Below are 15,098 nucleotides of genomic sequence, written 5' to 3'. Positions count from 1 at the left end.
ATGTTGATTGAGACAATCCTGTCAATAAACTCTTCAAAAATGCAGCTCACCCAGGCCTGGTGGCACATACCTATAATCCCCACCCTTGGGAGGCTAGACAGGAAGATAACAGGTTTGACGCCAGCCTCGGCAATTTAGTGAGGCTCTCAGAAACTGTTTCTGAAACCTTGTTTTCAAATAAATAAAAAATTAGTGCTGGGGGTTCTAGCTCAGAGGTAGAATACCCCCTGGGTTCAATCCCCTGAACCAAAAAAAAAAAAAAAAAATATGCATTTCACCCAGTTCAGTTCCTTTGCTTACAAATCTACCACGAGCAATTGTGCAGAAAGCAAGGCTGGCCGGGCGTGGTGGCGCACGAGGATCGCGCAGGTTCGAAGCCAGCCGCGCGCGCTGGCTTAGGAGACCCTGTTTCCAAAAATGAAAATGTAAAAATAGGTCTGGGAGTGTAGCCCGGAGGTAGAAGGGCTTCCAGGAACCCCAGTACCACCAAAAAAAAAAAAAAAAAAAAAAAAAAAAAAAAAAAGCAAGGCCGGAAGCTAACAGTGGCAGAAAATAAGTCCCCTGTGCATGAGTTTGTTTTCTTGGTCAAGACCAATTCCCCCTTCATATATAATTTGTCCCTCATCATATCCCATGGCCAAAAAGTAAAGGAAAAAAAAAAAAGACAGAGGCAAGCCACAAAAAGGAGACCCTATCTCCCACCACTCCCCACCTCACAAAGCCTTTATTTCCCTGGCCTGCAACCATATGGGACGCAGATTTTCTTAACCAAAAATCGGGAAGCGTGGTCCGACAGATTTCGGTGCCACTTTCCAGGAGAAAACGACAGTCTGGGAAGTGCAGCGTGGCTGTCAAAACATTGGAATTACTGGGATACTTCAGCAGTTTATGAGAACAGAGGGATTGCACAGTTAAAGTCAGAACCGGCTTAGAAAAACCTGGACATATGGCGCCGATCCCTAACCAGCCAGCCAATTAGGTCAAAAGTTCAGTGAGCTCGGAAAAATTAATGAGTCAAACTGGGTGTTTAGCATCCTGCAGAGATCAGCCAAATCAGAATTTAGAAGCAAGGGGAAAAAAAAAATAACAAAAACAGCACTGGTTCTAGCTTCCTAGGAGTGCTGGAGCTCAAAACACCAAGGCTGGAAGAATCACTCCCTTACTAGAAGGATGGAATGTTTGCCATATTCCTTGACATTTTCCTTTCCCACCTGCACTTAAAATAAGAACATCTGGGGCCGGGCGTGGTGGCGCACGCTTGTCATCCCCGCGCTTGGGAGGCAGAGACAGGAGGATCGCGCAGGTTTGAAGCCAACCGCGCGCGATGGCTTAGGAGACCCTGTTTCCAAATAAAAATGTAAAAATAGGTCTGGGAGTGTAGCCCGGAGGTAGAAGGGCTTCCAGGAACCCCAGTAACCCCCCCCACACACACACACACAAATAAGAACATCTGGGCCAATGCTCAAGTATTCAGGGAAAGCATAACTCAAGGTGGGGCTGCATTATTCTGAGCAGTGGGTCTATTTCTGAAGTGGCAGGGAGAATGGGGATGCAGGTTTTCCTCCCAGCTCTAAGCATCCCTCCCTCTGGGGGCATTATTAGGTTTGCACGAATCCCAGAACGTCACATCTAAGCCCATGTTGTAGTGTAATCAGAAACTGCACTCCCAGTGTGAATTACATGGATTAGTCGTGCCAGTGTTCCTCTTCATTAACGTGTGTCCCAGAGGTCGACGGCACAGTGGGTAAAAGCTGTTCTTTCAAGAGACGATGAGCTGGGCATGGTGGTGCACACCTGTAATCCCAGCACTTTGGAGGCTGAGACAGAAGGGTTGCAGGTTCAAGGTCAGCCTCAGCAATTTAGCAAGACCATATTTCAAAATAAAAAGGGCTGGGGTATAGCTCAGAAGTAGAATGGGTTCAACCCCAGGACCTTATACACACACACACATACAAAGAAGATGATTTTTTTTTTTTTTTTGGTGATACTGAGGGTGGAACCCAGAGGCTTTTTACCTCCGGGCTATACTCCCAGACCTATTATATATATATATATATATATATATATATATATTATTCCGAATAATATATATATTATTCCGAATAATATATATATTATTCGGAAACAGGGTCTCACTAAGTAGCTGAGGCTGGCTTCGAACCTGCGCGATCCTCCTGTCTCAGCCTCCCGAGTGCGGGGATTACAAGCATTCGCCACCACGCCGACAGTAAGGGATCACTTAACATTTTCTTCAAAATCTCAAACTGGGAGCCTGCGTTCATTTCTTCATCAGTTCTTGTGAATCCTTTTCTCTATTGGGTAGAAAGAAATATGAAAATCTCGGGCCACGTAATTACATCTTAATTTTGTAATTAGATGTCTTGATTGTCTAATTAAAGGACAAGAAGTCTGCGCCTAATTACACATGCTAATTATTATGCAGGCCCATGCCCTCATTATGTAACTCCACTTACGAGAACACTGCCCTGTGCTTCTGCACAAAATTCAGACATTTTTGAACATATGGCACCAGGCAGAGAGTGTCCTGGACACGACCACAAACTTCACTTTGCAGCCTGGGCTCGAGTACAGAACGTGACCGCCTTCAGCTGGGAACTGGCCAACATCACAAAGAAGCAGTGACCAGAGGCCCTGCTCCCGAACCTGCAGGGGACATCGCCACCGGACATCACCACCGCCAGACTTAGGGGCACAGTTACAAAGTATGTTCTGTCTGTCTGTCTGTATGTCTCTCATTTCCTTCTCTGCACCCTTGTTTCACAGTCTCTCTGGTCCCAGGGTCCACAGCTGCACGCCGATTATCTTCACCAAAGTCCAAGGACTCGGGGGTAATGGGTTGATAAGATAAGGTAAAGTCCTAACCACCCAGGACCTCAGGTCATGACCTTATTTGGAAATAGGTTCTTTACAAGCGTAAATAGGTGAGGTGAGGTCCCTCTGGAGTGCAGTGGACCTCTCATGCAAATGAGGGGAGTCCTGCCAGGCGGGCGTGGTGGCGCACGCTTGTAATCCCAGCGCTGGGGAGGCTGAGACAGGAGGATTGCACAGGTTCAAAGCCAGTCTCAGCTACTGAGTGAGGCTCTCAGCAACTTAGTGAGACCCTGTTTCCAATATAAAATATAAAATAGGTCTGGGAGTATAGCCCGGAGGTAGAAAAGCCCTTGAGTTCCACCCCCAGTACCACCCTAAAAAAAAAAAAATGTTGAGAATCCTTATAAGAAGAAGCCAAGAGAAACCCCAAGCAAGGATGGAGGCAGAGACGAGACACACGACGCGAGGGAGGGTGTGTCTGAGACCCTCGGTGAACAGAAGGCCAGGACACGTGTCCTCTACTGGTTTCAGGGGAACGTGGCCCTGCTGAACCGGTGACCTCAGATTTTTGGCTTCCAGGACTGTAAGGCGATAAATCTCTGCTGCTAGAAGGCACCGTTTGTGGTGCGTCTACACGGCGGCCGCAGGAAGCGTTGTGCCAGGAATACCCATGAAAGAGTTTTACAGTCAGTGGGGGAAAAACGTTTTAAATATTCTCTTGTTATTTTAAAAATTGTCATTGTAAATAAAATTTCTCTTCTGTCCGGTTGTGTCATTAACTCTTCTTCCATCCAAAAGGGTCCAGGTGGCCTGGGATGCGATGGTGAAAGCAGGTGAGACGTGATCATCCGCAGTCGCCACATTGTGGTATTTAGAACAGCTTTCCTTTGACAGGGATTAATGCAAATGTCTCCCACAATTATGATTATGGACATCTGTCACTGTTTACATTAAAGACACTTAGGTTGGGAAATGACAGCCGAGAGCGTGTAGAGCTTCGGGTAGCGTTCCTCGGATTTATTTTCACAACGAAAGCAGTCATTAAGTGCTACAAGACACAAGTCCTACAGTGTCGGTGATGGGACTTATAATGTCCCTTCTCAAAATAAATTGAACCATATGGATCGTTTTCAAAATAAGCTTCAAAATTTAAAGGCTGGAAATTTTCCAGTATTTCATTTCCATCTAGACAAATGCCCTTTCTTGATGGATCTCACATAGGTTTGTGGCCCATTCTTGGGCCAAAGAAGCCACTCGTGATACACTGGGGGAATGTTTTGGTGAATTACCCAAAAGGTCAAGTGGAAATGGGTACACACCTGCAATCCCAACCCTTGGGAGGCTGAGACAGAAGGACAGAAAGTTTGAGGCTAAACTTTGCAACTTAGAGAGAGAGAGAGACCCTGTCTCAAAATAAAAAATAAAAAGGCGGGAGACGTAGCTCAATGGAAGAATACCTTGGGTTCAATCCCTACTAACACAAAAAATAGTCAAGTGGATTGAAATTTGGAGCAAAAAGCCCGGCATGGTGGCACACGCTTGGGGGGCTGAGACAGGAGGATCGCGCAGGTTCAAAGCCAGCCTCAGCTACTTAGTGAGGCTCTCAGCAACTTAGTGAGACCCTGTTTCCAAATAAAAAATATAAAATGGGTCTGGGAGTATAACCTGGAGGTAGAAAGCCTCTGGGTTCCACCCCCAGTACCACCAAAAAAAAAAAAGAAAGAAAAAAAAAAAAGAAATTTGGAGCAAGAGAAGAAATTGGTCAAATGGTAGCCTGTCCGACGGTTTCCCTCACTGCATGCGGCCACAGAGGCAGGGCCTCTCTCTAGAGTGCGCCTGGGCGCAGTCAGCTCATCCTTCCGTCCTTAGCAAAGAATTCCTACTTGGTGAGTTGCTTGGAGCAATTTCACAGGCTGCTGATACCTTTGGAATGCCAAAAGATCCCATTAGCAAACTGCATCTCTCCTGGGATAAAAATTGTGATGTTCCAAGATCAGGAAAGAAACCAAACTAACCAAACTAATGCATGTGTATCTATGTTCATAGCTGCACAATTCACCATAGCCAAACTATGGAACCAGCCAAGATGTCCATCAACAGATGAATGGATTACAAAACTGTGGGATATGTACACAATGGAATTTTACTCAGCCATCAAAAAAAACTCAATTACATCATTTTCAGGGAAATGGATGGAACTGGAGGACATTATGCTAAGTGAGATTAGTCAGGCACAAAAAATAAGAAATCAGATGCTTTCCCTAACATGTGAGAGTTAGGGAGAAAAGAGGAGCAAACAAGACAACCTAAAGGAGGAGAAATGAGGGGGGAAGAGGAAAATCTCTAAAGCTCACAATGTACTTAAACATATCGAAGTCAATCACTAAGCCAAGCAAGGGAGGGAGGGACGGTGAGGGAATGGGGTGGGATTTGGGTAGGGGTTAAGTCAGCGATGAGTACATGTTTGTACACACACGTTTTTTACCCCAATAAGTTGTATGAATATAATGCACCAATAAAAAAAAATTAAAAAAAAAAGATCAGGGCGTAGCCAGAGATGCCAGGTAACCCACCTGTCCTGCTCACCTGGAGAAGAAAAGCCCTTGACACAGCTGCTCTGTGCTACAAGGCTCTCATGGGCCTCATCGGCATTTCTGGAAAAGTTGTGCTCGCATCAGACACAGAGCTTGATTCGATGTCTTTTCAAAAGGTTTTGTCAAGAAATGGGAACAGTACATAAAATTTACTGGATTTTTAGAAAATAGGACTTCAAGCTAGAGCAGAACTGTCAAGGAGAAAGCCTCCTCTTATTTTATTGTAATTCTTTCTACTTTTCCCCCCTCTGTGTATTTTTATATGTTTATGATCACATTCTCTATAATTTTTCTATCTTTATTTTTTAATATTTCTACTTGTTTCTATTGAACATAAGTAAAAACCTCCATGTTAATAATCCTTTATGAATACCATTTTATGGCTGCATAATATTCCTTTTGTGGGTGCATCAAAATTCACTAAACTATTCTTCTTGCTAATTACAATGTTTTCTATTTTTTAGCTACTTTAACTCATTACCAAAATAAACATTCCTGTGCCTCAGAGTTTTCTTGTTCTTTGTGTACGGAATGTCCAATACCTGAAATCCATGAATGACTAAATTTCAACATTAGTACACAATGCCGAATACTTTCTGAAAAGGTGTACCCTTGCCTCGGCTCGGTGGTAAACACTTGTAATCCCAGCATTCGGGAGGCAGAGACTGCAGGATGGAGGTTCACAGACAGCCTCAGCTACTTAGTAAGACTCCTTGCAACTTAGTGAGACCCTGTTTCAAAAATAAAGAATAGCCGGGCGTGGTGGCGCACGCTTGTAATCCCCGCACTGGGGAGGCAGAGACTGGAGGACGGCGCAGGATCGAAGCCAGTTGCGTGCGTTGGTTTAAGAGACCCTGTTTCAAAATAAAAATATAAAAAATAGGTCTGGGAGTGTAGCCCGGAGGTAGAAGGGCTTCCAGGAACCCCAGTACCACCAAAATAAATAAAGAAGGAAAGAAGGAAAGAAGGAAAGAAAGAGAGAGAGAGAGAGAGAGAAAGGAAGGAAGAAAGAAAGAAGAATAAAAAATTAGGTCTGGGGGTGTCACTCAGAGGTAGAATTCCCCTGGGTTCCATCCCCAGTACCTCAAAAAAAAAAAAAAAAAAAAAAAAAAGGCTTACCCTTGTCTTCCCATTCCCATTTCACTAAATCAGTGTATACATCCAAGTATCTTGATGATTGCGTTTCTTTCATTACTGGAGAAATGTTTTTGCCATCCTTTCTTTTCCAATTTCAAAAATATTTCCCAAATTTGAAGTCCTCCCTCGCTCGCCTCTCCCCTCCCTCCCCTCCCTCCCCTCCCTCCCTCTCCTCCCTGGGCTGTGGGGAGCTGTGCACACCCCGGTGGGGGAGCGTCCTGCACAACTGGCTCCGCTTCGCGGTGGGCACAGGCTGGAGGTGACTACGGACGCCGACGGCCTTCGCTCATCGGACAGCGACTAGCGCCACCGCGCTCCGGGCATCGCCTCCCCGGACCTTCTCTCTGCCCAGGCCCCCCGCCCACCCACAAGAGAGACTTCAAAGATAGAAATAGCGTGGGGGGTGGCGCAACGCAGCGCGTGGTGAGACCTCAGCGGCTGTGTGGCAGCGCCATGGACCCGCCAGCTGCTCTCCTCTGCCCTCCCGGGAGCCCTGGCGCCCATCCCTCAGGCACCCGTAGCAGCGAGGTGCTCTTGTAGGACACCTGCCACTGAGAACGCCCACTTGCCTCTCTCTAAGGGTGGGCGCCCCCACCCCAACCCCACCCCAGGCGTGAAAATCTGGGGCCTCTTACTCCTCCTTCCCAGGTACTCGAGAAGCCAGATCGTCATGAGAACAACTGTTAAGCCAGGTTCTACCACGAGGAGTGGCTCATCAGAATAGGCCCATCCAGGCCGAGACGAGCCAAGCAGTCCTGCCTCCTGCAGCCCGACGGGGGCCGGGGGGCCTGGGGCTCTTTCCCACTGACTTTATTTATTTGGTCCTCAGGATTGAACCCAGGGGCATTTGACCTCCGAGCTAGATCCCCAGCCCTATTTTATTTCGAAACTGGTCTCATTAGATTGCTGAGGGTGTCAATGTGTTGCTCAGGCTGGTCTCAAACCTGCAGTCCTCCCGTCTCAGCCTCCCAAGTACTGAGATTACCGGTGTGCACCACCACACCAGCCTTTTCTATTGATTTATCATGCCACCTCCAGCATACACCTTGGGTATAGATATTTGAGTCTATTTGGGTCCATTTATCTAGATATATTATTATAACTCTGAAATATTTTATATCTTATATAATATTATATTAACTTTAAAAATTAATTAGTCTAGTTTGAGGGGAAAAATCCCGCTGGGATTTTTCTTGGAGTTGCATTAAATTTGTAAGTCAGAGAATATCAGCTTTATTATAACATATAAAATATAGAGAATATTATCTCAATCATATACAAAATATACAGATGCATTAAATTTGTAAGTCAGAGAATATCAGCTTTATTATAACATATAAAATATAGAGAATATTATCTCAATCATATACAAAATATACAGATGCATTAAATTTGTAAGTCAGAATATCAGCTTTATTATAACATATAAAATATAGAGAATATTATCTCAATCATATACAAAATATACAGAAAAAAAGAATTATTATAAAATGAGTGAAGACTTTTTCCCTGATAATTCTAGCTTTTTCCCCAAATTTCCATCTCTCCTTATTTATAATTGTGTCACATTTCTCCTTGATTCCATTCTCTCTGCCCTTCAGTAACATTTTGTAATTTTATGAATGAAGAATACCTTTGCTATTTACATATATTTGTTATTGGTATTGCTTGTGTGTGGGGGGGTACCAGTTTTTAACACCAATTTTGCAATCAATGATTTTTCTAAACTTTATTAGTTCTACTGGCTTACGTATAGAATCTCTTCGGTTTCCTTCATTAACAATTATGTCCTAAGCAAATAATATCAATTTGTGCTATTTCTTTTAATGCTTTTGTTTCAATTTTCATTTTCTTTCTTTATTACATTGGCTGGCATCTCTAGTACAGTGTTATAAGGAAATAGTAGAGTGAGCATCTTGTTTCTGATTCTACGGGAATGCCTCTGATATTTCAAAATTAACTGTGAGGTTTTGCTGTAGGTTTCTAATAGGTACCCTTTTTGGTACCCTTTTTGGGTAATGACATTTCTAAGTCTGCTCAAAAAACTTTTTCTGTTGTACTAATTTTGTCAAGCATCCGTTTTTCTTTTATTGATCACTTATTTCCTTGCTTTCTATGACTTCCATTAATTTATAAACTCAGTAAAACTTTTTGCTGTTTTCATCAGTTTGTGCTCACATTTTGATTGGGTCTCTCTTCTGTTCTCTCTGGGTTACTCTTTGTTCTTTGTTGGTTTTCTTTTTGATTTGGCCTCTCCTGTTCTCTCTGGGTTACTCTTTGTTCTTTGTTGGTTTTCTTTTTGATTTGGCCTCTCCTGTTCTCTTTGGGTTACTCTTTGTTCTTTGTTGGTGGTGGTTTTCTTTAGCTTCTTCACGAGTTGGCTCATTTATTTTCAATGAATACATTTAAAGCTACAAATCTTCCTCTAAGTTTTTCTTTAGCTGCACCCTACACATTTTGAAATGTAGCACTTTCATTGCTTCATAGTTACGTTCTAGTTGGGGATTTCTGAATACAAAACATGCTCTAGGATACACACAAGTAAACCTCAGAGGAATAGGTATTCTGGAGTAGCAAGGCCATTCTCTTGTTTTTCAGTTCTATCCAATCCTGTACATAAGACTTAGTAACAGTCATTATAATTTTTCCCCAAAGGTCTACAAAAAGGAACTGCTTGTGATCTTTACTAGTCTGGGGGGGGGGTGGAAATAGAGGACTACTGAAAAAATAGAAAGTATCTGGCTGGTGTGAGATCTTTTCCCAGTAACATAAATCACAAGAGCAGTCATCACCGTCATTAGTCTGAAAACAATTTTGTCAGAACACCAGAAAAATAATTATACCTGCATACAGACATGCACATGTTACACCATCATTACTTTTATTATACCCTATAGTAGTTTTAGTGTTTCTTGTTTCCTAGACACTGTGGCAAAGTACTTTTTATACTCTGTCCTGTGGAGACCTTCCAACAACCAGATGAAGGTAGAAATTAAGGTAGAAATTTAATATTATTTTCATATTCCAAATTAGGAAATTAAAGGGCTGAGAGATTAAATAGTCACCCAAGGCCGAGTCAGAGGTGAAAGCAGGTTGGTCCCATTTGCAAAAGGAGCTTGTATCTCTTGACTCTGCTGACCCGCTCCTTCCCGTCTAGGCTGGGACTTTGTGTATCAACCGCCACAGGAGAATGTGCGGGGAATAAAGCGAGAACAGAGGCGCGTTGCTTAGAAACCAGAGGTGTGATGCTAACAGACACCAAGGCACCGGTGCGCACCATGAGAGGAAGGGAAAGCGTCTCTTCCGTGTACAGCCAATCCCGCGCGCCCACCTCCACCCATCTGTTTCTCCTTATTCACATGAATCTTCCTTTCCGTCACACCCATTCCCTCCTTTCCACTTGATCATTCATTCCTATCAGGATACACACATATCCTAGCATCTTCCAGCTTAAGGGAAGAAATCACGCTCCTTTGGTTCCAAACATTGCCATATTTTTCTTCCCATTAAAGCTCCTCAAAAGCATGTCTGGTCATGTTCACTCCCCTTCCACACCCCGAGTCTCCCCTCCACCAGTTTCAGCTAAGACTGTACCCACAGCTTCACTGGAGTGCCCTTAGCAAATCAACCGATGTGGTGAAGGTGATGATGACTGATGCGTGCGTGGTCCTGGGGTCTGAACCCAGGGGCATTCTACCGCTGAGCTACACTCTAGCCTCATTTTATTTTTTATTTTGAAGCGGGGTCTCACTAAGTTGCCGAGGCTGGCTGTGAGCCTGCAATCCTCCTGTCTAGGCTTCCCAGGTGCTGGGATTACAGGTGTGTACCACCACGCCCGGCCTCACCAATGAGTTTGATCTTGTCTACCCCAGGATTTCCCGCCAGTCTTTCTAGCTGGCTCTCAGTAGCATTTTGCTACCGCTGAGCACTTCCCCCTTCCCGGATCCTCTCTTCTCTGTTCTCATGATATTATTCCTCCCCACTCAGGGCTGTTCCTCGCTGCCTTTCCTGTCGTCTTTCCTTCTGCAAGCCCCTTCTCTTGTAGATACCATCTATAAGTCAATAATTCTAACATTTTTTAATTCCAGCTCCACTCTTTCTCCCAAACTCCAGACATCTTTATCCAACCCCCAACTTGGCTGCACCCTGTGAATGTCTACAGGGCATTTTAAACTTTAAATATCAAAATGTAACTATATTTAAACTTTCTATACGGAAATCTGATTTCAATTCACCCTCCTAAATCTGTTGTTCCTCAGCCATCCCTACACCGCCTTTGTAACCCTGGTCCATCGACTGCTCAACCAGAAACCCTAGAGACATAGTAGTAGATTATAGAATTGCTTAAAATATGATTGCACCAGCTGGGCATGGTGGCACATGCCTGTGATCTCAGTATTTTGGAGGCTGAGACAGGAGGATCACAGGTTCAAGGCCAACCTCAATAATTTAGCGAGACCCTGTTTCAAAATGGGTATGGAGTGTAGCTCAGAGTGGAATGCCACTGGGTTTAATCCCCAGGACATTCTCATTCATTCTCTCTCTCTCTCTCTCTCTCTCTCTCTCTCTCTCTCTCTCACACACACACACACACACACACACACACACACACACACACACGACTGCCCCTCCAAATTGGAGGATTCTCTATCCCCAGCCTACTTACTTCAGGCAAGTTGATGGCAAAGATCGATGTAAGAAGACCAGAACCGGTGAGACAAGGAACAGGCTTGCCTGGCGTCTCCAGACAGTAGCCAATAGGTTGACCTCTTGGCTTTAGACCAGCTAGACGTGGATAATGTAATCACTAAATAACAATTGCAATAGTCCTAAACATTTCCAATATATATTTGAATCCATGAGTACATGATGCTACTAAAATAATGTGTCGCCCATTGTAAAATGTGACGCAGTAAGCTCACACTTCCACGCTCCTCAGCCATCTCTAAATCGCCACCGTAACCACAGCCCACCGATGGCCCTGCCAGAAACCCTAGAGACATAGTAGTAGAATTGTTTAAAATCTGAGTGCCCCAGGTGGGCATGGTGGCACACGCTTGTAATCCCAGTACTTGGGAGGCGGAGACAGGAGGATCGCAGCTTCAAAGCCAGCCTTGACAATTTAGTGAGGCTCTCAGTAACCTAGTGAGACTCTGTTTCCAAAATAAGAAATAAAATCAGGCTGGGGGTTGTAGCTTGAAGGTAGAGTGCCTCTGGGTTCAATTCCAGAGCCACTAATAAACACACACAGAAGAAACCTTAAGTCAATTTTGAAACTTTTAATTAAGTCCTTGGTAACTAGTTATTTTATTTTATTTTGGTGGTACTGAGGGTGGAACCCAGGGGTTTCTACCTCCGGGCTATACTCTCAGACCTATTTTATATTTTATTTGGAAACAGGGTCTCACTAAGTTGCTAAGAGCCTTACTCAGTAGCCGAGGCTGGCTTCAAACCTGTGTAATCCTCCTGTCTCGGCCTCCTAAGCGCTGGGATTATAAGCGTGCGCCACCACGCCTGGCCTTAGAGTTATTTTAAGTGTGTAGTAGAGCCCTATATAAAAGAGCATTGTGATGAGTCTTGTTAGAAATCTAGACTTTTTTTTTTTTTTTTTTGCGGTACTAGGGATTGAACTCAGGGGAATTCTACCTCCAAGCTACACCCCCAGTCCTATTTTTTTATTGTTTATTTTGAAACAGGGTCTCACTAAGTTGCAGAGGGCCTCACTAAGCGGCTGAGGCTGGCTACAAACCTGCCTGCAATACTCCTGTCTCAGCTTCCCAAGTAATGAGATTACAAGTATGTGCCACCTCGCCCAGCAGGACTTTTTTTTTTTTTTAAGTAAACTAATTTTCCCCAAATGTATTAGTTTCCTATTGCAAACATAACAAATAACCCCAGATATAATAATGTAAAGCAATACAGATGTATTCTCCTACAGTCCTGGGGAACAAACATCCTAATCAGTCTCAGTGGTGTAAAGTCAACGTGTCAGGGACCGTTTCCTTCTGAAGTCCCCGGCTTGTGGCCACCACAGTACAGTCCTCTGCTCTGGTTCATTCGCTGCCTCCTCTTTCTCAGGACATCTTTATCCCTGGTACAAGGACCTTTGGGATTACCTTTGGCCCCTTCCCCTGCCTCTACAGATAATCCAAGCAAGAACCTTGCCTTTCTCAAGGTTCTCGACTTCATTCTGTACACATATAATGAAATATTAGTCCTATTGGTGACTATTGTCAAACTAGAAAATGAACCCAGAGGCATTTTACCTCTGAACTACATCCATCCCTGTTTTATTTTGAAACAGGACCTCTCATTAAGTTGCTGAGACTGGACTGGAGCCTGTGATCCTTCTGTCTCCGTCTCCCAAGTAACCTTTCCATTTTTATCCTAAGTTTTCAGGGCTTGAAAGTCAATGGGTCTCCATGTGTTTTGTTTTTTTTTATTTTTTTTCCCAAGGAATTACAAAGCTACTTTTAATACTTTGGGGTGTGCCCCACAGGAATAAAAAACACTGGGAAGGAGTAAGCCCCTCACCCCTGGGGGCGGCCCAGGGGGAGAGGAGCTACCTGAGGGTGAGGAAGCACAAAAGTGACCCGCTGCAGACTCAGGGCAAAGGGGAAGCCATCGGTGCTGGGACCTGTGAGCACTACCGGAGGAAACGCGAGCGTGGTGGGACTGGCTCCAGGCACACAGGCGAAGGGCAAGAGGGTTGGACACGAAGCCACGAAGCTACTTGGGTTCCTCCTTCTTCTCGTTTGCCTTTTTCTGCTTCTGCTGCATGATGTCCGAGTCCCTCTGCTCGCGGGCGGCAGCTGAAAGCCCGTCATCCCGGCGCTTTCCTTTAACCGAGTCGCTCTGCTTTTTCATATCCTTCTGGCGGGCGAGTTCACGCTGGTTGCCGCGGGTCATGGCGACGGCAGCGGCCTCCATGTGTTTTAAGGTCTAAATCTTGTAAAGCCCGTCATTTGCAGAAGGCCTTTACAGTTTTTACCCTATCTGTAAACTGTTTCCTTTAAATAAGTGCATTTATTTGAAAAGGAAACTTTGTCATGACCTGAAGTGAAAATCTGTACCACTTCCTTAAATAAAAACTAAAGGTAAAGCCGGACATGATGGCGCATGCTTGTAATCCCAGCATTTGGGTGGCTGAGACAGGAGGATCACAGGTTCTTGGCCAGCCTCAGTTACTTAGTGAGGCCCTCCGCAAGTTAGTGAGACCCTGTTTCAAAATAAAGAATAAAAAATAGGGCTGTGTAGCTCGGAGGTGGAATGCCCCTGGGTTCGATCCTCAGTGCCACAAAAAACAAAAACAAAAAACTAACAGTAAAATCAAACACTTTGCAATGCAAGATGTTAAGTCTGGGTACCCCCGAAAGTAATCTCTCCTGACATCTGGTCCAGGGGCCACTGCCGGGAAGACACGACTGTCAAGGTTGCTGTAAGCAAACCATAGTTTAAAGTGAGCCCTGTTCATTTAGGAGGCTACGGCTTGGCTGATAGTTTGACACCACAGCCAGATAATGGCAAAGAAGAGCTCAGTCCATTCCTAGAGTCCACAGGGAGGATCCAACCAAATGGATCTCCCTGTCCTCTGTGTAGTGTGTCAGGACTGAAGAGCCCTGCGTTTGGATTTACTACACACTATGATCGTGGCCACCCTTAGGAAGGGGACAAGTCCAAGGAGCAAAGTCCTATAGCGCTGGGCAAAATGTCACCAATTAACAGCAGTGCGGGCCAACAGGTTTTCACCATTTGGCTCCTACATGCCAGCATCATGCCATAATCCTGGATGCTGCAGCAACCGTGACGGCCCGGCTCTTGGTCCACGTCACCACCCCAGCACGGCCTGGTAGACCAGACAGACACGCAACAGCTAAGAGCCAACAGTTCACTGAGCGTCTACATTTTTAATCCTTGCACCAAAGAAGTATCCCCTGTTGGAAGATGTGCCCGTTAAAATATATATAACTCCTATTCAGATTGCCCCTCTGATTCCTGGGCAGAATTTGTTGAACCTGAACGAAATGGTAAATGGTCTTTGTGCTTATCATTTTTACCAAATTTTGGGAACAAAACTAAAACCCAGAGCTCTGTCAAAAGGACCACTTCCCAGAAAACCATTAAACTCAAGAGAGATGTAGAAGCCGGCAAGATAATCCAGAGAGCTGCATGTGGCACTGTGGCAGGCAAAGGCTCTGAAAGAGACCACTGTCCAGAAGTACGGTCTGGATGGAGGCTGCGGAGGAGCACGCTGTGGGCTGGTGTGTGGGAGGAAGCCTGCAGCAAAACTGCCTGGCCGTATTCTCCTTTCTCAGGTATGCATCGAAATGCTGGTTCCACCCCCAAAACCCCAGATGTTTAAGAAGGAATTAGTTAAGCCAGATATGCCAGCACATACCTGTTAATCTGTGGACTTGGGAGGTTGAGACAGGAGGATTACAGGTTCAAGGCCAGTCTCAGCAACTTAGCGAGGCCCTGTTACAAAATAAAATAAATAAATAAAAAGGGCTAGTGGTATATCTCAGTTATAGAGTG

General features: G+C 44.7%; 2 protein-coding genes across 2 annotated transcripts in view; both read right to left on the bottom strand.

Annotated features, from left to right (window-relative positions):
• TBXAS1 (thromboxane A synthase 1) overlaps positions 1-15,098 on the bottom strand; it is a gene marked incomplete at both ends in the record, with an annotated part of 178,816 nt that overhangs the window by 141,986 nt on the left and 21,732 nt on the right. The window lies entirely within an intron of this gene.
• Positions 13,293-13,472, bottom strand: LOC308267187 (small EDRK-rich factor 2-like; the record flags this gene model as incomplete). Its single annotated transcript, XM_080701749.1, has 1 exon — positions 13,293-13,472. One exon carries the CDS (start codon positions 13,470-13,472, stop codon positions 13,293-13,295), a length of 180 nt encoding a protein of 59 aa, XP_080557875.1.

This window comes from Muscardinus avellanarius, assembly GCF_963383645.1.
Source record: "Muscardinus avellanarius genome assembly, chromosome: 9".
Lineage (NCBI taxonomy): Eukaryota > Metazoa > Chordata > Mammalia > Rodentia > Gliridae > Muscardinus > Muscardinus avellanarius.
Note: the sequence above shows the minus strand (reverse complement) of the source record. Positions and strands in the feature narration are given on the sequence as shown.